The 26,136-nt window shown below is 41.7% G+C and overlaps 2 protein-coding genes across 4 annotated transcripts; one reads left to right on the forward strand and one right to left on the reverse strand.

The window, feature by feature from the left end:
* Nucleotides 1-303: 303 nt before the first annotated feature.
* Nucleotides 304-14,238, forward strand: cnot10 (CCR4-NOT transcription complex, subunit 10). The gene is made up of 19 exons (XM_074684402.1): nt 304-520; nt 3,054-3,145; nt 3,257-3,418; nt 3,504-3,654; nt 5,546-5,682; nt 5,773-5,853; nt 5,928-6,011; nt 6,249-6,366; nt 6,458-6,607; nt 6,733-6,935; nt 7,337-7,458; nt 9,094-9,273; nt 9,420-9,500; nt 9,585-9,698; nt 9,782-9,912; nt 9,994-10,026; nt 11,065-11,192; nt 11,894-11,969; nt 13,807-14,238. Exons 1-19 carry the CDS (start codon nt 505-507, stop codon nt 13,965-13,967), a joined length of 2,220 nt encoding a protein of 739 aa, XP_074540503.1. The 5' UTR covers nt 304-504; the 3' UTR covers nt 13,968-14,238.
* Nucleotides 14,239-14,588: 350 nt separating this feature from the next.
* On the reverse strand, nt 14,589-25,060 carry tcaim (T cell activation inhibitor, mitochondrial). Of its 3 annotated transcripts, none has more exons than XM_074684424.1 (11): nt 24,970-25,060; nt 24,334-24,428; nt 22,544-22,676; nt 22,091-22,211; nt 21,725-21,980; nt 21,168-21,290; nt 20,722-20,819; nt 19,704-19,795; nt 19,391-19,623; nt 19,167-19,298; nt 14,589-17,115 (listed from the first exon to the last, which is right to left on the reverse strand). In XM_074684424.1, the coding sequence occupies exons 2-11, from the start codon at nt 24,366-24,368 to the stop codon at nt 16,890-16,892; spliced, it is 1,449 nt and encodes a 482-aa protein (XP_074540525.1). In that variant the 5' UTR covers nt 24,369-24,428; nt 24,970-25,060; the 3' UTR covers nt 14,589-16,889. The 3 variants fall into 3 exon arrangements, with proteins under 3 accessions (XP_074540525.1, XP_074540523.1, XP_074540524.1); XM_074684422.1 differs by having other exon boundaries at nt 22,061-22,211; XM_074684423.1 differs by having other exon boundaries at nt 22,061-22,211; nt 24,863-25,060.
* Between the last annotated feature and the right edge of the window lie 1,076 nt (nt 25,061-26,136).

A 26,136-nucleotide genomic window follows, 5' to 3' on the forward strand; every position in this document is an offset into this window, starting at 1 on the left:
AGAAACGTAAACTTAAACTTTTCTATCACAAACTATCACCTCAAACCAGTTATAGCCTGGTAAAACCAAACAATGTTCGCAGATCTTGCAGCTGTAAGTCGTAATTTCACATAAACATAAAATTGACAAGCAAAGCAAGATTTAATATGTAGAAAGTCATTTAAAGAAATAAAGAACAATGGCGTCTGAATATAGACAGTAGAATTAAGGCTCTAACTGATCAGCCTGCAGCTGCTCCTTCTCTGCTCAGTTCAGCATGCTTAGCAGTGACCTGTGGGGGGCGGTGTATTGTCTGCAGCGCCTTGGTTTCGCACTCTTTACAAACAGCGAAGAAGAATCTGTTTGAGAGCGGAGCAGACCCCAGCTAGCATCACATCTGATGTTTGAAACACTGAAGATTCATCACGCTGTATCATATTTAACCTGGTCTCTGGCAGTTTATCTGCGTCTGAAATATTAAACTCAAACTCAGCATAGCTCGGTTTGGTCAGAAAGGCTGTGGAAATGGCTGAAAACACAGGTAAGTGTGTGGGCTAACGCTAGCTCGGTAGTTAGCGGTGATCATTCTGGGCTAGCTTTAACTCTTCAACAGAATCACTTTGTTCTGTAAACTGTAAAATGTATACCTGTTTCATTACCTCACTGGGCATCGGTACTGCACCACTCTGAGGATTGTTAGCTTATGCTTTGCTCTGTGGCTGAGCTGACCTCCTCAGTGCTCTGTCCCTGAAGCCGTTAGCCTAGCCTGGTACATGTCTTGTGAGGACACGCTCAGACCAGACTTCATTCAGGACTGACGCACCCACTGTGGGATAACAAAAACTATCTGATCGTATCGGAAAACGAGCAGCAATGATGTCTGTGCTTTGTTTATAGTCCAGTAGGAACACAAACATGCTACCCTCAGCCTCACTTCCAGCTGTATCTGCATCTTCCGTTGACTGTGTCTAAACGAGACGGTTTTATGAATAAGTGTCTTGGATCATGGCATGGATTCTATTTTTAATGAAGGGGAAGTCAAATACTTTTTAATTGTGCATGGGGATGATAATTACCAGTTATCTGAAAGAGAAACTAATCTGTCAGATTGTGTCCACTTCGTGGCAGCGTGTCAGGTAGTGGTTCAACTAAACAGCCAATCAGGAGCCAGGATTCAGAGCCTGAAGCGCGCTGGCATCTGCAGGGCGTCCACATACAAGCTACAGCTGTTCCCATGAGTTTACATAGCCTGACAGCATTTGTGGAATATTGACCATTTACTGGAAAATATGAATGCTCATGCAGAAATGTTTCTTTTGTTCAGAGATAGTCAGTTGAGGCTGTGATACATATTTGTGTCAGTGCATTTCTCGGCTTTGGAGAGAGTCCTGCTCATTTCATCCAGGGCTGCACAGATTTTCTGGATTCTGAGCCATGAGGAAAGCAAAATAACCTTTTAACTCACACCTATTGTCAGTCTGTCTCAATCAGTCAGACAATCTTAAAGGATAAGTTCGGTTTATACAGCTTTTACATTGTTTATAGAATGAAGTACAACGAAATACTCACCCAGAAGGCTTTCCTGATCCAAGCAGTGCTTTGGGAGATATTTAGATCCAAAATCGTGCAGCGGACGTCCGTATAATGGGATCCATCGGGGCATAGACAGCGTCGCTCCTAAAACTGCATTAATCGTCCAAAAACTCGTGTTTTTCACCAATATTCCATCATGGTCCGCTCCAGGTTAGTCCTCTGCTGCAGTCTGTGTCACTCCAGACAGCGCTGTGTGGCTGTACTGACCTCTGAACTGACGAAGACTTTGTTTACGATTGCCTCTCTCTGCATGCGCAGTACTCTCTGTAGAGCTGACTCCACTTCCTCCTTTCTTTGAGGGGCAAACGTAAACAAAGTCTTCATTCTTTAAACAATGTAAAAGCTGTATAAACTGAACTTACCCTTTAAGTGATATAGCACCAATTCATAGTGAACGTTGTCTAAAGACACTTTACAAAAAGATTATTTCTTGCGGTGTTTTTACACCTGGATCTTTTGGAGACATCTCAAACAAAGGGTTATTACAGTGCATTCACACTTTGATGTGATCAAAACAAATAAACTGAAATGCAAAGAGGAGGAGGTCTCAGCCTGCTTCCAGTGGAACCCTGGTGTATTTAGTTTGCAGTGAGAATGCGAGCAACCCAGGAACCAGAACAAACAGCTGCTTGACTCATCGTCCTGGTCTTAGTAGAGCCCTTATACCAGATGCAGTTATACAGCTTGTTAGGCAGACATCAGCTAAGGCTGGACTGGGCTCTGCTCCTACTCAGCGTGCCTACAGTCTAGTGCTGCACGATTTGGGGAAAAGGTGCAATTTGCGATTAGGTGGACAATATTGCGATTGCGATTATGCTTGCGATTTAATAAAAAAAGTTGTCATGATGAGTCTACAGACTTGCTTGGTTATCATGGAGAAAAATTTGAATTGCATGTGCTGACATTGCGATTGCGATAATCGTGCAGCCCTACTACAGTCCCACAGCAGTTCTTTTCAAAGGTCTTGAAACATAGCGTTTTATTTTTGTTGTTTTCTGCTTGTGTGTTTTTGACTTTACATTTTCGAATATTTGCCTTGATTTTTGTATTAACGCAGGTTCTGTGGCTATTCACAGCACTGTTTTTCATTTCAGTGCATTTCCATTGCAGTTTGTGTCTTGTGGGTGTTTTTTTCACTTTGCATTGATTAAGCTGCAGCACATTTCTCCTGACGAAGATAGCTCAGGCTGATCCAGATCATTTGCTCTGCCAGCCACTGCACATTTGGGCCAAAAAGCAGCAGGCAGCATCCTAAATAATAAATAGTTCCTGGCCCAATATCCTACTTGTCACACACTTGTCCCAGTCTGTCTTGGTTTGGTGCACTCCATATCAGGTTAACCTCTTGGGCCATCTGTAACGACATCCTCCAAATCCATCAGCCACTCTCTCTGTGAGGCCTCGTGTTTCAGAGAATAAAAAGAGTGCAGCAGATGTTACAGTTGTTTCTCTGTTGTTTCTTTCTCATTCGTTTTGACCAGAACAAAATGAGACGAAGCACGACAACTCCTCATCTCCAGGCATGACGGATCAGGAGAAAGAAGTAGCAGCCAGTGCTTATGAAGCATTCTCGGTAAATTTTTCTCTGTCTTAACTTGTGAAATCAGTCTGTTTGTCTGTTTTAAAAACTTCTCACATTTCCATCATTTGTTTTGGTGACTATTACTCCTCTTTGTTCTCTTAGGCGGGGAAATACGACGAGTCTTTGAAACAGCTCGATGCCCTTCAGGAGCTGAACAAAGAGGACTACAAGATCGCCCTGAACAGAGCCGTGGTCGAGTTCTATAAGAGCGGTCAGACCACCACAGGAACTTTGAAGCAGACTCTGCTGGCCATGAAGAACCAGGTACCTGCTGCAGAGCTTGTTCTTCTATCGTTAATGTCTGCCTCTCTATGAAGAAGACATAAACTCTTTTTATTTTACCACTCAGGTTCACACATCAGCAGAGGATGTGGACGGGCTGGACGATGTGGAGAACAGTTTGCTCTACTACAACCAGGCCATTATCTACTACCACATGAGACAGTACTCTGAGGCCATCTCCATAGGAGAGAGACTCTACCAGTTCCTGGAACCATTTGGTACGTCAAAGAGCTCTCAGTGTCATCAGATTATCATTTCAAGAGGAAGTTTATCCATTTCAGATCATCTAGCTTTTCAATACCTTTATTTAAAGGACGGTACTTTGACAATAGGAGAAAGAGTAGAGAATGACATGCAGCATAGGGGGCGTGGGTGGTGCGTTCTCTTTGTACTCAGAAGTCGCAATTTCTGAGTTCCAAGTGGGAACGCCTGACTAGAACGCCCCCAAGGTCAGAATATTCGAGTGAGAAGTCGGAGCATCCACACCTGAGTTCCTAGTAGGAAATTCTGACTTCAGGGGTAAACAGTAATTAAGCCCCTGTTGTATTATGTTTATTTTAGAATTTCTGACTAGTGTTTGTCGCAATAAATAAGCCGTATACATAGTATTATTTAATGTTTATATACAGAAATATCGCTGTTATTGTGAGTTTTTCTGTCTTGGCAACTGAATGCTTTAACTCGGAGATGACGTCATTCCCACTCCAGACTTCCCAGTTTTGAGTACAAATGAAATGCACTATTAATCATAATCAGAAATGTTTTACTAATGTAGGAGGGAAACTCATCATGAGCTAAATTTAATGAATTCATGTAAAATCAAAAGGTACCATGTTTAGGTACCTTAATGCATCCTTGTGACTGTGAGGGAGTGGAAGAGTAGGTGATTTTCCACACTGGAAACACAGCATTGCAAGGTTATATATTGAAGAAAAAATATGTCAAATTGAAAAAAATATGTATACTTTATTATTAAGCAAATCGACATTTTTTACTACATAAACACAAAAAAGTACCGAAAATTGGTACCGTTAAGTACCGGTACCGATTGCCAGGTACCGAATCGTTTCAAATGTGAAAGGTACCCATCCCTAGGCAGATTACTGTAATAGACAGAGTCCCATTAAAGGGATCAGGTTGACCTTTATGTTATTGTTAAGGCCTGTGATGGACTGAAAGCAAACCAAATGAATTATTCAACTTTGTGATTTCATATCAGTACATTAAAGTAAGATAAAACCAGACTGTTCCCCCTTCCTCTGGGTTTGTGTTCACTGCAGCACAGAAACTAACAGTGCCTAATCATATAGTCATAAATTTACTGTAGGTAAAACCTGCAGGTTGATTTTAAATCTGAGCTCTCTATGCTGCTTATCACTTCCTGTTCCAGGGTTATTAACGTTGATTTAATAAAACAACAAATTTCTGCTTGAATTGTCCAACCTAAAAATATAAACACCAGACACTTTCTGCCTCTGTGTAGGAGGCAAGAGTCAAAGCTATTTCCCAGCCTTGTGTTGCTTTATGATTCAGAACAATGGAGACAGCAGGAGGAAAAAAAAAATCAATGTGCGCTAGAAAGAATTGTTTTTGTAGGCGGCAACTGAAATTGTACCGTGTGTTTAATATTTGTTGTTAAAACACATCTTATACCTATACCTAATTCCCTGCCATAAATGAGAAAACTATTTCCAAAGAGAGCATACCCACTCCCTTTTTACCTTTTTTTTATTTGCCACACAAAAGATTGCATAAGATCTTTGTATAAAGAGAAATAAGAAAGATGTGTCTGGAGAGGACAAGGAGCCACCAGGTTTGGACAAAAAGATCTTACCTTTCATAACTAACACAGCTTCAATCCACATACACAAGAGCAACAATATTGAAGTATTTTGATTCTTGATTTATTTTCCAGGTCCTCATGTTTGGCAGACTTTAACGTTTCTCTAGCTTTCTTGTGTCAAACTGTTTTTTCTTCTGTGTTGCTCATTTTTTGTTACAAGTTGTTGTGACTTTGGTCTCTAGATGGTGATTATGTGTTGATTTGATCTATGTTAGTGTGTTAGCCCTGAGTTTTAACATGCAACCATTGTTTTATATTTCCTACAGAGAAATTTGCTCAGGCTGTCTGCTTCCTGCTGGTGGATCTGTACCTGCTCACCTTTCAGCCGGAAAAAGCTCTGCACCTGCTCGCAGTGCTCGAAAAACTGTCTGTGCAGGGCAGCAACAAGAACGGCAAAGGAGAGGTACGACGCCACACTACATTTCACTCTAGCTGCTTTCATTTTCATCATAAAGATGTGTACAGCGTAACTGAGATCTGGATGTGTTTCTAGAATAACTCCAACAAAGATGGAGCCAATCAGAAGGCAGAGTTCACAGCTATGATCGAGGCAGCCAAATCAAAGATGCATCAGGTGAGTTTGTAACCTGCTGAGTTTCTGTGTTTGTTTCTCTGTTGCTCTGTGACTGACTGTTGTTTCCTCTGCAGTACAAAGTCAGGGCGTATATCCAGATGAAATCCTCTAAATCCTGTAAGAGGGAGATCAAGTCAGTCATGAACACAGCGGGAAACGTAAGTATCTCTGTTAGCTTTCCAACATCGCACATCACATGGTGTGAATATTTTAACGAGTATAGCTGTGTCTCTGTCAGCACATGTTTAAGATGAGGCATCAGTCAAATGTTTACATGGTTTAGGATAAACAGATAACTGTAATAAGTATTACCTAACCCTCACACCTGGTGGAGCAGTAGAGCCAGGGTTGGTCTCATCTTTCTCTGAGCTGTTTTTGTTTCCTCTCCTCTTCAGTCGGCTCCCTCGCTCTTTCTTAAGAGTAACTTTGAGTATCTGAGAGGAAACTACCGGAAAGCTGTGAAGCTTCTGAACAGCTCTAACATAGCAGAGCATCCTGGACCCATAAAGACAGGTGAGAACACCTGACGACCTGAATCAGACTGTTGCTGTCTGAGTTACGTAACCAGCCATCACATGTTTGATAATGTCTGTTTCTGCTCCAGGTGAATGTGTTCGATGTATGTTCTGGAACAATCTGGGCTGCATTCACTTTGCAATGGGGAAACATAATCTGGGAATTTTCTACTTCAAGAAGGCACTGCAAGAGAACGACCACACCTGTGCACAGCTGGGCGACGGAGGCAACGGGCAATGTAGGTCACAGCCACCTCTGTCTGCAGTGTCACAGGAGCAGATCATCTACAAGAGCACTTGTAGAGTTATTTAGGAAAGTGTGTTGTTACTCATGTTCACTGCTTTCTTCTTCTTCTCCTAACAGCGAAGAAGTTCGCGGGCATTCCCATGTGTGCCCTGCTAGCTAACAAGCGCTATGAGCTGCTGTATAACTGTGGTATTCAGCTACTGCACATCGGACGGCCTCTGGCGGCGTTCGAGTGTTTAATGGAGGCGGTGCAGGTTTATCACTCCAATCCCCGGCTGTGGCTGCGGCTGGCAGAGTGCTGCATATCTGCAAACAAAGGGGTACGACTGAACTCGTCTGATTTCACCTTCTTATTAAAACACCTCTCATATAAAAAAACATGTTGACCTTATTGGATTATCATCAAAACTAAACATGATTAGTTAGGATGATTCTGTGATACACTAATTTAACAGGATCCTGTACTGGATCAAAGAACGCAGAAGTTGTTTTGTACTTTCCTCCTTATGGTAACACTGACTAGTACTTTGGTTGAAAGAGTTTCTTTGTTAACCAGTGTCTTTAGGTTTTCATGAAAGAAAATTAATGTTAGTGTTTATTCCATTACTACAGTCAGCTACCTGCTGTTTTTAAGTCATCTGTTGAAGTTTATTTTCTATTCAGATTTCTACATGAATGACCCTCTTGACCTTTCCTCCTGTCTCCTCTCTGTGTGTTTCAGGGCTCGGAGCAGGAGAGTAAAGGTTTACCGTGTAAAAAAGGAATTGTTCAGTCCATCGTGGGTCAGGGTTATCACCGTAAGATCGTCCTGGCCTCTCAGACAACCCAGAACACCATCTACAGGTTAGTATCAACCTCACTGGGTCCATCCTGAAGCCCTGAACAGTTAAAAAACAAACAGCTGATTCAGACATGTACCTTCACTGTCCAGCAGATGGCAGCATTACCTCACACAGTTATTTTTGCTTTGTTAAAGTTAGTTAAATATTTTCGTTTATTTTGAGAAAGATATGGTTCCTTTTTAAAGTTATTAACTACCAAACAACGCTGCGAGTCCGTCAGCTAATCTTGGTGCATGAATTTGAGCTAGGTCTACAATACTGACACAGTCTCCCTGATGTTACTGAATGGTTTCATTTAGGGATGTCCTGATCCCTGGTATCAGATGTGGGTTGGTTTTGGCATTTCTTAATTGATCAGTGATCAGAATTCTAGCAGATTATCTCATCTGATCATTCATTTTAGCCGCCATTGAGCACCTGTACACTGCAGAATCACTATAACCAAGTGCGTTGAGTTCACCCAACCTCATAAAGTTGTCGATAAAATTAAAAAAAAGGTTCAGTGACGTGGAACAATAGCCACACTAAGCTTTATTACAGAACACATGTGCACCACCAGACAGATTACAGCAGTAAAAATCTGCTTTACAGCATCCTACGGTATCTTTCCAGAGACAAATGGTTCAAAAGGTGAAAACAAACATGGGACAGAAGTTAGCTTAGCATTAGCAACTCTGTGGCTTCAGTGTCAGCAGTGTGGAAATAAATCAAACTAGAAAGTGAAAACAATCCAACAGTCACACGTGAATACTTTATGCACTACCATCTTTTCATGGGATGTTCAATACGACTAAAACATCCTTAAACATTATCTAAGGCATGTCCTGGTGTTCAGACGCTTGCTTTCCCATTCTGTCTCTCTGGAGCTGCACAGCACAGACCATGACAACACGCAAGGTGGTTTTAACATGATTAGTTTTACAACAGATGTTTTTCCCGTGTTTCTGCCGAGCCTCACAGCACACTGGGTTGATTTCTTTACTTTCACATTTGAAATTTCAGGTCTGATAAAGTTGTAATCTGGTTTGTGGTGAAATAAGCATTTCAATAACAGGAGAGAAAACATGACATAGTTGCATTAGTGTCTAATATTTACATCGGTGGTCTTGGTAGGGGCAGGATTGGACCGAGTTAAATGGAATAAAAGAGCTTAAGATATACTTTAAGCATTATTTTTTACTATTCATCTTTGTTAAAACACAAAACCAGCTGCAGCTTCACTAGTTTTCCTCTTTTGCAAAGTTCATCTCTGCAAACCCAAGAATCAGATTGGGACACGGTATTTGCAGATATTCAATGCTACAAAATCAGAATCTGTATCAGGGTCCAAAAATGCTGATCAGGACATTTCTAATTTCAATGATTTATGTTCTAATAAATGCATATTTTACAATTGTTCACATGCATGCTCGTTTTTATCTGGCTGTGTGTTCTGATGTGTGTGTGTGTGTGTGTGTGTGTGTGTGTGTGTGTGTGTGTGTGTGTGTGTGTGTGTGTGTGTGTGTGTGTGTGTGTGTGTGTGTGTGTGTGTGTGTGTGTGTGTGTGTGTGTGTGTGTGTGTGTGTGTGTGTGTGTGTGTGTGTGTGTGTGTGTGTGTGTGTGTGTGTGTGTGTGTGTGTGTGTTGTATTTCTACAGTGAGGGTCAATCAGCAGCCATCCCAGTAGCCAGTATGGAGTTTGCAGCGATCTGTCTGAGGAACGCTCTACTGCTGCTTCCAGAGCATCAGACGCAGGACGGCAAGTCAGAGAACGGCTCCAAGAGCTCCAGCCAATCAGGGAGCACCGAGAGCGGCAGCGAGAACAGCGACGCCTGCAGGTCTCAAACACACACAAATATGAGCACAGACACAAATAAAAACACCGCTAATGCCTGTGACGTGTTTGCGAGTGCAGTACCAATCTTACAGTGGAGGAAAAACTGTATCATTGAAGTCTAAGCTTGTGTGTGTGTGTGTGTTGCAGCGGGAAAGGTCAGGAGGCTGACAAGTATCTGTCTGCGGCGCCATCGTCTCCTCTCAGGAAACAGGAAGTAGAAAACCTCAGGTAAGGACCGCCTCCTCACTCTAATAATTTAACACCAGTTAACTGCCTATGAAGTCATCAATGATGTCACTGCCTGGCTTGCAGGTGCTCCATACTGGCCTGCAGTGCCTACGTGGCGTTAGCTCTGGGGGACAACCTGATGGCTCTGAACCACGCAGAGAAGCTGCTCCATCAGACGAAGGTTTCTGGATCGCTGAAGTAAGAACAGCTGCTGCTCACCTGTCCTGTTCCCACAATTCCCTCTGATCATCATCATCACTCACCTGTCTGCTCCGTCACAGGTTCCTGGGTCATCTGTATGCCGCTGAAGCACTCATCTCAATGGATAGGATCTCTGACGCCATAGCTCACCTGAACCCTGAGAACGTGAGCGACGTGTCGATGGGAGTCCTGACCAGCGAACAGGATCAAGGTCTGTAGACTGAAACAGATCAATCAACTGAAACAGGCTGTAGGTGCTGATTTATTGATGATGGCGTGTTTTTCTCTGCAGGGTCAGACAAAGGAGACGAGCCCGTCGAGTCCCGTGAGTCCAGCTCTCTCTTCACGACCAGTTTGTACCTCAGCTATAAGATGTTTACACACTGTTTTAATATCTACAAGAGTCCATGTTCACAGCTACAGATTTATAAACCCAGCAGAGCTCTAAAAGTCAGCAAACATAAAACGTGTTAAAGTCTGAATGTTTTTTCATGTATCCAAGTGAATACTTCTTGATTTCAGCATGTGCTGAACAAACACCTAAACAAAACTCAAAGGAGGACACAGGACTAGATCGATTATAGGATATAAAATGATGAGGTTTTGATACCAGGGCCATAAATTCTGCTTATTGATCAGGACAGGACTAGGGTACAATCACTCATCCACTGAGATGGTGAACATCTCTCTGACCAGTGTGTTTTGGTCTCAAGTGTGACCCTGTGAACTGGTGACATGGCTCTGCATGAGTCTTTCCATGCTGTACAGCAGCTGTTGAAGACTCTTGTTTGACTGCCCTGAGGTTTTCATTCAAGAGGTCTTTGATGAGTACATTTTGTTGTTGTACTAATAGATAAACCGGGGTGCATCGTGGGGACTTTTTCATGTTTCATCCAGCCCTTGTAATTCAGATTACAGGGTCACTCTTTAAACTGAAACACCTGCGACTTCAGCGTCAAACACGTAGTCATCCTGTTGCTGCTCAAAATCTCACTGCCTAAGATGTTCAAATGCTACGCTGTCGGCATTATTTTGCAAAACACTTTGGACTGTTTCTGCCTCCTGTCTGCGATGTTTATCACCTGGACTTGATTGTTTTGCAAGGCAAGTAGGACAGAGTGGACAGGATCAATAAAGGACGTGTTAGGTGTAAAGACAAATGTTATTAAAGCTAAATGTAGTTTTAACCAGTTTTCATCTGGAACTGGTTCCAAACAGCTTTCATTATAAAGAAGACTGACATTAAAGAGAAAATGTTTTATGTATCAGGAGTTTTTTTTCTGTAACATCGTGATACTAATAAAAGGTGAGTTGTTTTGATACTCCACTGCAATCAGCACCCTAAAATCTGTCTTGTTTGCAGCGGGGAAGCAGACCCCTCTTTGTTACCCCAGCAGTGTGACGTCGGCTCGAGCCATGATGCTGTTCAACCTGGGCAGCGCCTACTGTCTGAGGAGCGAGTACGAAAAGGCCCGGAAGTGTCTGCATCAGGTGAGCGGCTACATCACCACGACCACAGCTAAACTAGACAATGATGACACTTTGCAGAACAAATCTAGACACAGAGAAACCAGGGAGGAGCAGGGGTCAGGTGTCTTATAGCTCAAATACACCAGATGCATCTCCAGTCCGGCTCCGCTACGTTGGGTGTTGACTGCACTTCCCACTCCTTTGATGATCCTCCACTTGTTTATGTTGGGCTGTAAAACCTCAAACCTGCTGACTCCTAGCCTGGCTGCGCTCACTGAGTGTGTTTGTTGTTGGAGTCAAGCGAAATATGATCTGGTTTGTCTTATTTTGAAAGTCACTGGCTGTTTTTAAGTAGTTTCTGAGCTCAATCTCCTGTCCCTCCTATTAAGCTTTTTTTCTTAATTGACGGGATGGTTGTGTAGTTGTGTGCATCATGCCAGGGAAGGGATGCAGCTGGACCACAACGGAGCAGATCCAGTGTTAAGTTGACACATTGACTTGAATGGAAACCTATCTTAATCAGTGGTGTGACAGAGCGGAGCCGGACCAGAGACACATCTGGTGTATTTGGGCTGTAAAGGATGATGGCTTTCCATGAAAGTAGACTGCAGCTAATGCCAAACAGCAGGAGTGCTTCTTCAGTTTTGGGTTCTGTCGTCTAAAGTTTTTACTTCAGTGGAAAACAACAAAGAGACTCTTCTGACGTTTGTCTCTTTCTTCAGGCTGCATCAATGGTGAACACAAAGGAGATTCCACCTGAAGCCATCCTGCTGGGAGTCTACTTAGAGCTACAGAACGGTCAGTACACGCTCTTTCTCTGGCACACACACACACACACACACACACACACACACACACACACACACACACACACACACACACACTGTACAGCTGCATGGGGACTGTGTAAAACCGATTGAAGCTGTCAGACCTTCTGACATGCTGAATGACACAGCTTTGTCTTAATCTTTCACCACATGATGCTCATTTACAGGTCAGTGAGATTAAACTCTCATTAGAAGAAACACAGAAGACCTCTCTTGGTTTCTTAGAGATGAAATGTGTCAGCGACAGAACAACGAAACTCCTCAGTTCACCTTTGTTTAAATGCCCCAAGAGTCTTTCAGGGTGAGAAAAGTGTTAGATACACCAAAATCAGTTATTGATCTGTTTCATGTTGCTACAGGGATGGATGTTTTGATTGTTACACATGCACAAAAAAGAGAAATCTACCCATTCATTGTTGATCATTAATCAGTTATTAACATGTATGAGATCAGTCTACAAAGGACATCAGAGATTTGTCAAAACACATCCGTCAATGTCATGTTTTACTGCAGAGAAGCTGTTTGGTTTTGCTTATATTCTTCTTTGTAGTTGTATTTTTAGACATTTTCTCCTTTTATTGGATTAAACAGCTGAAGAGAGACAGGGAATATATGGAGGGATGCAGCAAAAATCGCTCGGACCAGGACCACAACCTCTATTAAAGGGCGCCCATCCCAAGCACTGGGGCGACCAGGGTTTAGCTTCCTCTTGAATCTGACCAGTTTTTAAAATCAGTCACATTTTTTTTATGATTGGACTTTTTTTAATTGGACAAAAAATGTTTTTACACTGAACCCTCAGTGGTTGGTTTCATGGAATAGTTTGGCTTTTTGTGTCTGAAGACTACAACCCCAAATCCCAAATTCAGATGTTTTGACAGTTCCTTCAGGGAACCTCACTTAGATCGAGCACCTTAGTGAAGAGTCTCAGTTGAGGAGTGACGCAGACACATTTTCAGTGAGATTGATCAATGACCAATCAAAAAATATAAAAAAGATGGTGCGTGTTTTGTGCTCACTGACTGCAGAGCTGTCTCATGATAAAAATGAACTTTCTTTTCATGTCATTGCTTGAGTCATTTTGAGCTGCTAAACCTCCTCTGGCTCCCTGTTTAAGGCCAAGGCCACATGTAGCCGGAGATTTGGGAAACCACTTTTTTTTGTACATGTGCGCCTGTCGTCCACATGAAACTGCAGTTTTAAGTCACTAAAAACAGGTGTGGAAGTAAAGCTTTGGAAAACTCTGGTTTCATGGTTTCTGATTTGCCTTTGTGTGTAGATTAATATTTTTTAAAACAAATGAGGGGGGATATTTGTTTTTGAAGATGCCTGGCTACGTGTGTACGAGACCTTAAACACATTGTTGATTAAATACCTGTGAGATTCATCAGCTACAGGTGCTGAGTGCATCTTTCTGGTTATTAAACATCCTAACGCTGTGATTACTTTCAGTTTGTTTTAGTTTGGAGATGTGAGCAAAACATGACCATTGCTTGATCCAACCTGTGCAATGTTTGTCACTCACTGTCATTCTCTACTTGAAGATGTTTTGTTGTTTCTTCCTCTTCTGGAGAAACTGTCCAGCCTCTTAAAGCCTTCCCCACTACTCCTAACAGATTTTCATCCTAAGTCTTGCATAAGGGCTAAGATGCTTTGGGAATGACTTGTAATAATTTGTAATCTTAAAGAGCATCTTGATTCAGAGAATTTTCTTAGAGCTCCATCACCAGGAGCTTTCAGTTCCCTGATTGTCTTGTTAGTCTCTCAATGAGTGTAACCCTCCTCCTGTCGTTCGTTCCCCCCCTCAGGAAACACTCAGCTGGCTCTGCAGATCATAAAGAGGAACCAGCTGCTGCCCTCGGCCGTGCAGAGGGTGTCTCCAGACTCCAGGAAGAAACCCGTTCAGCCTCTTCAGACCGTCCAGCCCATCCAGCTGCCCTCCTCCTTCACACAAGTTCAACGCAAATGAAACCAACAGCCCCTCAAACACACACACCAGACTCCCCAGACACACACACACACACACACACACAGGCACACGCACACACCTGTCCCCCGGAAGCAGTGGTGTTTATGAAGCTGCCTCCCTCAGTGTCGGCGGTCGTATGAATTGCTGATGGGCTGCTGAGTGGCGACGAGTGGTGGCAGCATCATGGACTGAGAGCTGCTGGCTTTTTATTTCTTCAGAATGAGGAATCTGTGATGTCTCTGTATGAAAATAAATTTTATTTACTATCAAACATGCGACTCAGATACTTGAATTCAAAAAGGAGCAACCTGAAGACCTCTCTCTGAGCTGAGGGAAACTGTAACAAGCTGTTTGGAAGACCTAAGATCCACTGTTTCATAACAAAAACAATCATTGGGCACATCTTTTTTTTCTTTTAATGGCTAATTAAGTGTGACAAAATCAGATTTAATAAGGTAATCTTCAGAGCAGGGTTGGAAAAACTAACTAAATCTAAGCTACTTGGTCAGGTTAGTTAAAACTGTAAGGTAAAACAGTATAATTCGAAGTTACTGAACACATTTCTTCAGAGGCTTCACTCTTCTGTCACAAAAAACAGCTGAGACTTAGACTGATGTTTGATGTTTTTTATTCAAGAAAAAACTTTTCAGTTTGAACAAAAGTTGAAATATGGACCAACATTTCTCCATCTCCTCATGTGTGTAACAGTAACACTGTAATAAATACACTCTGGACGCTACACCAGGGTATGTCACGCCCCAAACGTATGGGTCCACTCTCCTGGTCTCTGGAGCTGGATCAAACATGTAACACAGCACAGTCCCTGTAAATGGTCCAGGATTGTCTCCACATGGTTCGCTAACACCACATGTATTCACATGATGATAGTTCATACCACTACAGTATTAAATATGGATACATTAAGGGCATCACTGTGCTCTTACAAAGTGCTTGTTGGATCATTCATAGTCTGAAACTCTAAACTCGAGGCTGAAATTGGACACCCGCAACCTTCTGTTATTAACTGAAGTCCCGCCCACTTCATGCTGTGATTGGTCAGCTGTTTACAAACGAGACAGGATTGGCTTCAACACTTTCTTCAGCACTTCTTATACATAATCTCAACATCCTGTCACTTGTTGTGCATTTTCATCCGTCACTCTTCAGAGACGAGTTGTGCACTGTGTGAAGTTTCCTCTTTGTCACTTTGGTTTCTTCACTAAAACAAAATCTAAAATCGTGCTGTGGTGGGACGTTTCACTGACATGGTAAAAATATATTTTGTTATACAGAGATAGTACACCTTAAGAGGGATATTTTGTGTTTTTAGGCATGGTTGTACTGAGGTACCAACAGTTAGTGTATCAGCGACACGTCCTGCTCCGCTCGGCCCCTTTGTTGAGAAACTGGACAAAAACCCAAACAGAAGCAAAGCCGTCGGCTCTGCCACGTTTTTCAGATCATTTAAGAAAACACCTGAACACTAAAGTCAACATAAATATATGCTCTCTTTAGTAATGTTTCTGCTCTCTGTTTTTTTAATGCAGGGAACAGCAGCAGGGATGGGTCTGGATTTCAAATACTCCATTAATTGTTCAAGAAAGAAAAAAAAGGAACAGTTTGTGTGACTATTTTCTCATCTTAAAAGTGTATTTTCTGATGTTTTTACCAGTCCCTGGTTGTAATGTGATAAAACCTCCATACAGAGGTTATAAGGCTTCTTAAAGCTGTTCAGATTTTGCAGTTAAATAACAAAAAATGTCCATAATCAAATTCCAAAACACACAAAGAAGCATCAGTGCCATTTGAAGGCAAAAAAACAGGCAAAAAAAAAAAATTAAGAATGAGGTAAAGTAAGATATTCTGGGTTAAAAACCTTTAACTTTGCACAGTTATTTAACAAATTTCTGTGTTCATATATCTGCAGGACTGTAAAATATGAGCTTTGGCTCTTCCTTAAATAGTGAATCTGGTTAAGGTTGATGGTCCAGCTTCTGTTCCTGGTCTTTTCTAGTTTCTCAACAAACAGGCCGAGCTCTCAGAAAACTGAAGTTGATCCAAAACAAGAGGCAAGAAACTCTGGATCCACTGGCTGCGGAGGCTGAAGCTTATATGTGACACATTTCCTTGATCTTAGTTTGGTGAAATATTGAGCTTTTTTTTCCACTGATATCATGAAACAGCAAAACATTAACTTCTTCCTCCACGATTATTCTTCAACAAAAATAAGAGAGGAAGATGAAACACAGACATAGCCAGTACATCCTGTTTGTGAAGACTACGCTCTAAGGGCCTGACATTAATCTGCCAACGTGGTCAAATCTTGTACCTTAGCTAATTTCAGCTCTGATTTGCAACAAAGTGCTGTCATTGAAGAGTTGCAGTTAGTGACAACTGCTGATTTAGATCAAAGATTGTCTATGACACACCCTCTCTTTACTCTTTCTTTCAAAAATTCACCCAAACATAAAACACTGACTCTGCAAATCCATGCACATCGAGACCTCAGCTCCTTATTGCACGTCCACCATCTCTCCTTGTTTGCCTTCAACACCTCCAGCACGTCTACATTTATCACAGTGACACCAGGAAGTGCTCAAAGCTTTGGGCTCAGATTCTCCTGCTTCTCAGGCATTTTCAAATTTCAGTTTAACACAATAAAACAATTATTCCCTTTCTTGCGCCTTGATAGGGCCTCACCCCCTGGTAAGGAACTCCTGAGTCCTCCTCTGTCTGTCCTGTCTGTCTGCTCCAGGAGAGTAAAGCTTTAACAAACCTTCAACACGTGATTCTTTCCTCCAGAGGCTTCCCTTCAGAACCAACAGATCTGTCATCGTCTACGATCACCTGCTGTCCAAAAATGATCCCTTGAAACATCTAAAAACTCTAACAGACAACCTGCAGGATGTCTCTGAGTCCTCCTCAGCTCTTCCAGTCCCAGGGGACACACAGGTCCCCGTCCTGCATGACGGAGAAGAAATGGGACACACAGAGGTGGAGGCCCTGCAGGAGGGGCGACGGCTGCTCCAGCAGCCTCTGACAGCACTGGATCATCTGAGAGGAGGAGACGCTGGGCTCCTTGGACAGACTCCTCAGGGACAGAGTGTTGAGGCACTGCTTCAGCACAGACTCCTCCTCAGCCTGCAGTCTGGAGACAGAGAGACCAGAAACAACAGGAAAGGAGTCACTGACCTGGAGTAAACCAGCCTGAGATGAGGAGTGGCACCAGTGGTTCAGAGAGGTCAGACCCTTAATTCACCACGACTTTAACCCTGAGTCTGCAGTGAAAAGGTGAGCTGAGCTAAAATTAATTCAAGAAATGAACTAGAGAAACCCAAAGTGTTTTTGTACCAGGATTTTAACATTTATTTCTGCTGTGAAGTTGAACATTTTCTTTTTAAAATGTATTTATTTATATTATTCTTAGTTATTTTGGGGGCTTTTCCTGCCTTTAATTAGATAGGAGAGCACAGTGGATAGAGCAGGAAACAGGGCCAGAGTGGAGAATGATGTATGGAAAAGACGCCACAGACTGGATTCAAACCTGGGCCACCTGCTCTAGGGTGACCCCTTGGGGTGGGACCTACGTCACTAGACCATCTGAGCCCCTGGTTGAACATTTGAACACAGAGCTCTATGGGGACTGACTCATTACTGAAGGCAGTCTCTAGTGGACCCTCCAGGAACTGCAGTGTTTGGAGCGTCTGCACCACTTTTGAACTTTGAAATTTTCTTGCTTTCCCTGAACTCAAACATCAGTCAATCAGAAGTGTGAATTCAAGGTCCTTAACATTTGTTGCAAAGCAATTCCACTCTACTTCGCATCTGTACAGTCCAACTGAACTCAGCTGATACAAAACCCTAAAGCTCATCATATCTCAGACACGGGCCTGTCAGCGGTCCAGTGGTCCGCTTTGGAACCATAAACTGTAAAAAAAATGGACGTCATCTTGCTCGGTTTGAAGTGAGGTCCCCACAAAAACTGCTCCCCCTGGTGGCTGGCTGCAGTATAAGTCAAAAAATCCATCTCTCCAGTCATTCCAGATGGGCTGTGGTCAAACTTTAAAAAATTAATATACCTTGTAGAAAAGTTTCTCATGCCTGATTGTTGTGGTGATTTGAAGACATCATTTGGCTGCCTTGTATTTAAGTCCTCTTTTTTTCTGAACAGTTTCGTTTTCATTAGTTATATGAGGTTAAAAACGAGGCTTTACATCAGGTTTAATGATGATTGACAGCTGCCGTGCTTGTGTATTTTTTTCGGGGATTGTAAAATATGTTGGGAGGTAGAGACAAGAAGTGATAAGACTCTCAAAAAGAAACAAAATATATAATATTTTTGTCACTCGACTCCACTCAGATTCCCTCATAGTCTCTACTGTGCTGACTGGGGTATTTTGGCTTCAAAACCATACAATGGTAAATAGTGAAGCCGCGCTGTCCACTCTATCTTAAGTCTATGCTTGGAACACAGAGATGGCTCCACAGTCAAGCCGCCGAAATGTGGATGTACTAGTTCTTAGGTCTGACCTGCCTCCTCTCTCTCCTTAAAACATGCTTTTGAGGTTTAATGCTTTTGAACCTCTTCCTGCTCTTACGGATCCCTGTGTTAAGGTTTAGCATCTGTAGTGCTTTCATGGGTAAAGACTCTGTTTCCCATGAACACTTGCACCCACTGTTGTGAGGATGTGACTCCTTCCAAGACGTGCATTTGTTTTGGAGAGCAGATCTTCATTTTAGCTCTACTTTCTTTGTTGAAGACCATGGATACAGAGAAATGGCATTTAAATATAACCAATTTTTGATCCGGTATCTCATTTTAAATTGCAGACTATAAACGGGCAAATATACAAAGTGAGACAATGCCAATATAACTTATAAAGTCCTCAGAGTCTCATTTAACTCTCATTTCTTGTGTATCTTGTATGGGAGGTACAAAACATTCTTTAAATTCTACCTTCTGCTGAAAGATTTCTGTTTCTCTGAGGTTTTTAAACACTGTGTTTAACTGTATCCTAGAGGTGTCATCTGGATAAACTGCTTCCCACAGTTTGTTTTTGGATCTGAGGAAGACTTCCTGTGAAGTTTGAGCCCACTCTGCTGCTCTGATCTAAAACAGTGATCTGGCTCTCAGGCGTTATGAAGACTGTTCCCATCGACTGATACCTCTGTTAAAATGAAGGGATGAGTGTGACTCACTGTTTCCTGCGTTGTGTGCGCTGTCTAGCCTCGGGGGCGTGGCTCTGGAGGAAGAGCTGCAGCTTGGGGGGGTCGCAGCCTGTGGGGATGAGGAAGTGTCCCATCTCGTGCAGACTGGGGTTAGAGCGGTCACTGTGAACGGTGGATAAATAAAAGATGTCTGGTTTAATGCAGCAGTGAGTCATGAGTTAGAGTCTGGAGTGTGTGGTGCTCAGACTGCGTACTTCTCCAGCTGCATGGTGAGGCCCTGCAGGCTGCGGGGGTGCAGGTGGAGGCGTCCTGACAGCAGGTTCTTGTGGAAGAGGCTCAAGGTGCTGTAGTGCTCTGCGATGGGCTGAACTGGTCCCAGCGCCTCCTTGTGAATCACCTGAGTCCCTCCCAGCAGGAGGCTGATCCGCTCCTTCAGCCAGTCTGTCTGCTGCTGCAGGCTGCGATAGCTGGGCAGCTGCTGGAAGAGCTGCAGAGGAAGAGGAGGAGGAGGAATCAGAGGTGTAGGAGCAGCTCAGGAAACATGAGGCAGAGGGTGATCTGCTTTACCTTGGTCCACTGGTGATGGACGTCCATTGTTCCCAACATGACATGTCCTGATGCGTTCATCCCTGATTGGTCAGTGAACATCACCGTGTGCCCTGAGGAAGACAAACGGTAAATGTTTCACACAGCTAATACCAAGTCTGCCAGAGCATATCTTTACATTTGTTTATGCTGTTTTGTCTTTTTTTGCATAAAACTTTTGCAATAGATCAGTTCAACCCTTTTACTCCAAACTTCAACCAAAAAGAATGGACTAATGTCCAGGCTTACTATAGAAACTGATACAAAGTGCAAAATAAACATGTAAAAAATTTAATTTTAAACACATTTTTCTAATGACAGAAACATCATGGCTACATCCCTTAAAAATTTAAATGTAAAATACATGATGTACATTCACTGTAGGAAGCAAAGATGTAGGATGTGATAAACCACATCCGGATCATAATGCTTTCGTTTACACTTTATACTAGTCCCCCGCAAACACACTAGTTACTAGATTACTCCCCAGATTTTATATAAAAAGAGAAGGATCAATCTATGTTATCTGTTTTTAATCTACCACCAGTCAAAACTAAATTTGCAAATCTACAGTTTGCGTTGATTTAGGCGCCCCCTGTGAACAAATGATCACTTCTATCAGCTGATCTTGTCTTATTAATGTCTTTTTGTGGTGTTTCTGATCAAAAAAATCTAGTTTTTTAGTCTCAAAGTTTAACTCGCTGTTTCTTTCCAGCGTGCTTTAACGCACTCTGTCTGACACCTGTCCAGTGCAGGCAGTCATGTGGGTTTAAGGGGACTATGTTGTATACAGAAATCATTTATCTAATGGTGGTGGTTTCTCTTGGCAGCTCAGACAGTTTGGGTAAATTTACCCCAAGAAAAACTCCTCTCAGTAGCTTCGTTAACACACCTTGGCCAGTCAAACAGATTGAGGTAAAGTAAAGAAGCTGTGATCTGAAAAAATCTGTACAGGCATTGACAGATGACTGAGTGTCCGTCCTCGGGACTTTGTTGTTACCTTGTAGGTTGATCAGGGCCTCAGGGTTCTGTAGAGCCAGTCTGCTTAGACTCTGCAGCTGGCTGCACCTGTGGGCTACTCCCCAGCTGCGCTGCCACCTGCAATACACAACCACACTTTCATCATCATCATCATCATCAACATCATCATCATCATGCTTAAAATCAGCATCATGAAGAGCAAAGCTCTGATTTACACAACAGAGATAAAAACACCAGTTTCCACAAACCAGATTTATGTGCCAGATGTTAAATATTGTCATTAGTTTGCATGTATAAATGGAGGTTTCAGTGTGTTGTCAGGTAGGAATGGACAGAGGTTGGTTATGAAACTGTTAAACTGTCCACTAGGGTTTTTTTTTACCTCATGTCTGACCATTTAGAAACCAACATGTAGATGTTGCGGTTTGTTGTCTGTGTGGAGGGAAACATTGCAGTGGAGTCTACCTGATGTCAGACAGGTGAAATCTGTGGCACAGCTCCTCCTTCAGCCTGCTCAGCTCCTCTCTGCGAGGAAGACTAGCGCTGTACTTCTTTGTTGCCTCTGGCTCATTTTTTCTCAGCCACAAACTGGAAAAACAAACATAAACTTTCTGTAAAACAAATCTACAAAAAGTATCAAATAAAACTAGAAAAACAAGAATGAAATGACATCAGTAGAAGAACTTTACAGAAATCACTCTGACTATTCAGTTTGAAGAACAAGAAGCAGCTGTAACATCACTCTCTATAAAGACACCAGATCACAATGAAAAAACATAAATTTTACCTCACAGGACTCATGAGATGTTAACCTACTGGAGCTCTCAGTTTTTTTTGCTCTAGTTTGTCTCAGCTGTGAGTAAACGGTGATGTAGCAGCTATTTGTGGGTAAAAATCCTCTTCCTCAAACAAAAAGCTTCCTCTCCGTGATCTCTGAGGTGAGTGTTATAAAAATAGTTCTGCAGTCAGACACTTAGCTCCACGTCTGAGCTGAGTGAAACATCACAAACCATGTCTCTGACCTGAGAGTGGGCTCCACCCTGCGGGCCTGCTCCAGCTCCTGCTCCGGGTCCCTGAAGCCGGTGAAGCTGTAGTAGCTCTTGTCCCATCTGATGGGTCTGTAGAAAGGCACACCTGCCCCAGGTGCACCTTTAGACGTCTCTGTGCTTCCCTTCAGACCCTTCATGTGCTCCACGGGCAGACTGCAGGACTTCAACACATTCATCACTGTGCTCAACACGTCGTTGGTTTGCAGGGTGAAACTCACAGAGCGAAACCCTGAGAACCAGAAAGGAGGTTTACATTTACAGTCACAGAGATCCCTAATATTTCATTGTCATTATCTAAACAGACTGAACCTGTGGAGAGGAGGTCCGGCTGCTCCTCACCGCTATCCTTTGTGTCCCTCACATAAAACGTGAGCTTCATGGGCTGGAGGGAGCGAGCGCCGGGCTTCTGCAAGTTGTCCAGGTAACCATTCAGCCTTTTTAAAGAGTTCTCATTCACCTCCTGACAAACACGACATTAAAACAGTATGAAGTGAACCCTCCATGATCCCCTCAGTGCTTTTCATCCAGTGTCAGTCCCACTGATAAATAACTACCTCATTAAATAACTTGTAAACATTCAGATTAGCTTAATACCTGGTCTTTTGGGGGATCTTTACTGAATTACCAAGGAAACGTTAGACTGAAAACACAAAGAGGTTTTCAATTTCCTAAAACTTCTCTAAACCTAAAAATGACATTAATCTGCTTTAATCAGCTTTCTCACAATGTAGGGACCCAATCTGGCTCTAATTTGGTCAGCTGCTACAATCTGATATAAGACAAAAGACGTACTCGTTCTCTGGGATGTTGACCGAAGAAGTCTGGATGGACGGCGAAATAAAACGGTCTGAGAGCGTTGACAGCTTCTGCTCCTGACAGAGATCTGTGAGGGATTAAATGTGCTGCTACATGTTTCCTCTCCAGCCTGCAGTGAAAGAGATAAATGAGTGTTGGTATATTAATAGGAACAGAGACATATCACTGATATGAGGGGGAAAAATGGTATTATTTGACTCTAGCTTGCACTTTGAATCATTATGTCACAGTGCCTGACCACACCATACAAAAGTTAAAATTTGATAACCACATCCCAACTAACAAAAAAGCTGTGTAAAATTTGAATAATTGATTGATTGATTTTTAATGCACCTTTCACAAAGTTACACTGTAAAAAATGGGAACCTAAAGACAAGGTAAATATGCTAAATTTGATGAGAAAATATCTAGGTTCTAGTTAAAAAAAACAGAGATCTTTCTGTATATGCAGAAAGATAACGTTACACCACATGAGATCGTCACATAACAATTGAATATTTAGAAATAACTAGGCTTTAAGAAGTATTTCCTAGTCTTAAAACAAGAAACAAACTCTGATTTATCAATTAAGATACTTGTAAAAAAATACTTCCTGAAGCATAATAATAAGTAAAATACAGTAAATATATGCAATTTTATATGAATATAATATAAAGCATTTTTTTCAGTTCATAATCTTAAAGTTGGCAAATAAATGCTTAGGGGAAAACCCCACACAGTTAATTAGGCCAAAAATGCTCCAAGATTTGAGAAGTATGGTTAAAATGTTTTAAATAAAATAAATAAATATAAAGATTTTGTAATATTAAAGCAAACAAAAACTAGGCCCAGAATGTGTAACTGTAAGATGAGTTGGGGTTGGTTTTGTATGGTTTCCTTTCCTTTTTTCATTTCTGAGCCATTAGATTGATAAAATGTGTTTTCAACAAATCTGTTTTGTGTTGGTCTTCAATCAAGCAACTTGAGGGTTTGAATGTTAAATTAAGTTTTACTTTGATGAGACTCTTGGTGAGACAATTGGTTTAGCTTCCTTCATTAATTTGAACTAAGTTTTGAGATCCTCTGATATATATATTAATTATCAAACATGTCTACATCCAAGAACTCGTGTCTTGAAGAGTGCCAAATAATCTGCACACTGCAAAAACTGAAATCTTATCAAGTGTTTTTGTCTTATTTTCAGTAGAAAAAATGTCTTGTTTAAAGTTATTTAAGGACAAAAATGAGGTCTGAATTGCTCGTAACCAGTAAAAAAAATCTGCCAATGGAACAAGAGAAAAGTTACTTGTGTTAAGACATTATTCTAGTCTCAAGGAAAATTTCAAGCAATTTTTTCTTGTTCCATTGGCAGATTTTTTTACTGGTTACAAGTGATTCAAACCTCATTTTTGTCCTCTGATAACTTGAAACAATACATTTTTCTGGATTGATAAGTTGAAAGTGGCTTATATCGAGTATAATGAGATGATTTTTACTTAAATAAAAGACAAAAACACTTGATAAGATTTCATTTTTTTGCAGTGCAGTGGAAGGTGCCATACAGACACATTTTAAAACAGGGGTGAAACAAGCATAACAGTCAGTTATATCAAGAAATTAAAACACATGAAATTATATTTGTAAGATATGAAACACAAACATGTTCACAAACCCTGACAATACAAAGAACTCAATGAGGATTTGAAAGAGAGCACAGAATTATAACCTTAGATCATCTGACAGTGAGTTCATGTACTCAGTACCATTTCCATGATCCTGTTTATTACCTCATGGTGTATCTCAGGAGGCAGTTCACAGACATTTCTGCGGATGGTTGTCATCAGATGAGCTTTAAATCCTGGGATAGTCCATCACATTAGACCTGGATTAAATATAACAACAGAGATTTAAAGTCACAGCCTGTCTTTAGTACTGCGGATTCATTGATTGAATGTGAATCTGATGGGGGATTACTGACAGTCAGGCAGGTTTTAACTCTATGATCTATTCAGTTTATTTAATGACAGCTCATCAATGTCCCATAGCTGAACGGTCAATGAATGAGAGCATGTGTAGGCTGAGTAGTTTAATGTTAGCCAGTTAGCACAAACTGAGCATACCTGGACAAGTACCAAACACTTAAAAAAAAACCACAGCACACTGAATGAGCAGACAGAATCAGCGCAGAGATTAGTTATTAGGACTTCGTGTCGGTCTCTCACTTGGTGTGACTTTAACTCAATGACAGAAAACAAACATGGCTGATATTAGCTCCAGTAGTTAGCACACAGAGTGTTAGCGTTTACAAGCACTAACCGTGCTGTCACCGTCCCGGGAGAGCAGACTCTAAATATGTGGAAAAACACTGACTGTTTCATAAAACTGAGACCTGACAGCAGGTAAACAGGTGAGTCTGCCCTTACCGAGCTGTTAGCTTAGCTGTTTACCTTCCTCTTCTTCTTTACTGTTAGTTCGGTGGCAAGTTTCAAGCAGCGTTTAGGCTCATTGCTGCCACCTGCTGGACTCAAGCGTGAATCGGCCTCGTCTTACACCAGCATATATGTATTTCAGAGTCCCTCCAACTTTCATAAAATCCCGAAACAGTCATTTATCCTTAATTTATGAATTCGGAAATTATATTCCACATTATTGTTTGTTTCTTACAAGCTGTTCATCACCAACTGGTCATTATTTGTTGGGCAGAATGAAGCCATATTAACCCTGAAAAGCCTGACCTATCAAAAATAGCCAGGAAAATATAAATATTTTTTAAACTGAGATGTTTATCAACCTTTTTTTAAATAAAAAAAAATCCACAAACAAAATGTTTGTGATATGATTTTTTTGTATCAAATTTGACCCATTTGCTGGTTTTGGCAACATTTTAAAATTGAATTTTTAGTGAATGTGCTTTACCTCAATGTAAAACACAAGTTGCTTATTACAAGGAAGAAAAAAAAGTAGATGTAATGCCTGCCTCAACTTCTCTAAAATTAGCAATTATTTTCTTAAAAAAAAAAGAAAGTGTGTGGGTGATTTCATGGAAGCAGCGATTTAAATTGGCCCAGAATACAACTTCAGCTACCTGTAGTGGAACAACAATACGCAAGGGGGCTCGAAGACCCTTTTATTTTCATCATATTATCATTATTACAGGATGACGGATGCACCCCATCACTTTAAAGAGGGGGTATTGTGCCTTTTTAAAGCTTTTTACAGTCCCTCTTGTACCCCTGTGGAAGCTTAACGTGATTTACAACTCAGGGAAATCCCTATTTCTCTCACACTGATGTTTCAGAAAACCCTTATTTCAGCCTGTCTGAAGCTGCTGTCTCTTTAAGGCTCCTGGCTCTACAAACCCCCTCACCTCTGAATGGACAGCTTTCTGCAGGCCTGTCTGGGGCAAAGTTAAAAGCAAACCTCTGTGTTTGAGGCCCACCTCTCCAACTTGTCATAAACCAGTTAGGAGATCTTTCTGTCAAGACCTCATGATTCATGAAGCTCTTGTGGGAGTTTTTTTATCAGTTTATAAGCAGATTCAGGGATTTTCTCAACATATGAGTTTGTAAAGGTTTAAAAATCTGCACGTT

Source organism: Halichoeres trimaculatus, unplaced genomic scaffold, assembly GCF_033239565.1.
Source record: "Halichoeres trimaculatus isolate MK-OKI-2021-1 unplaced genomic scaffold, fHalTri1.1 fHalTri1_scaffold_12, whole genome shotgun sequence".
Lineage (NCBI taxonomy): Eukaryota > Metazoa > Chordata > Actinopteri > Labriformes > Labridae > Halichoeres > Halichoeres trimaculatus.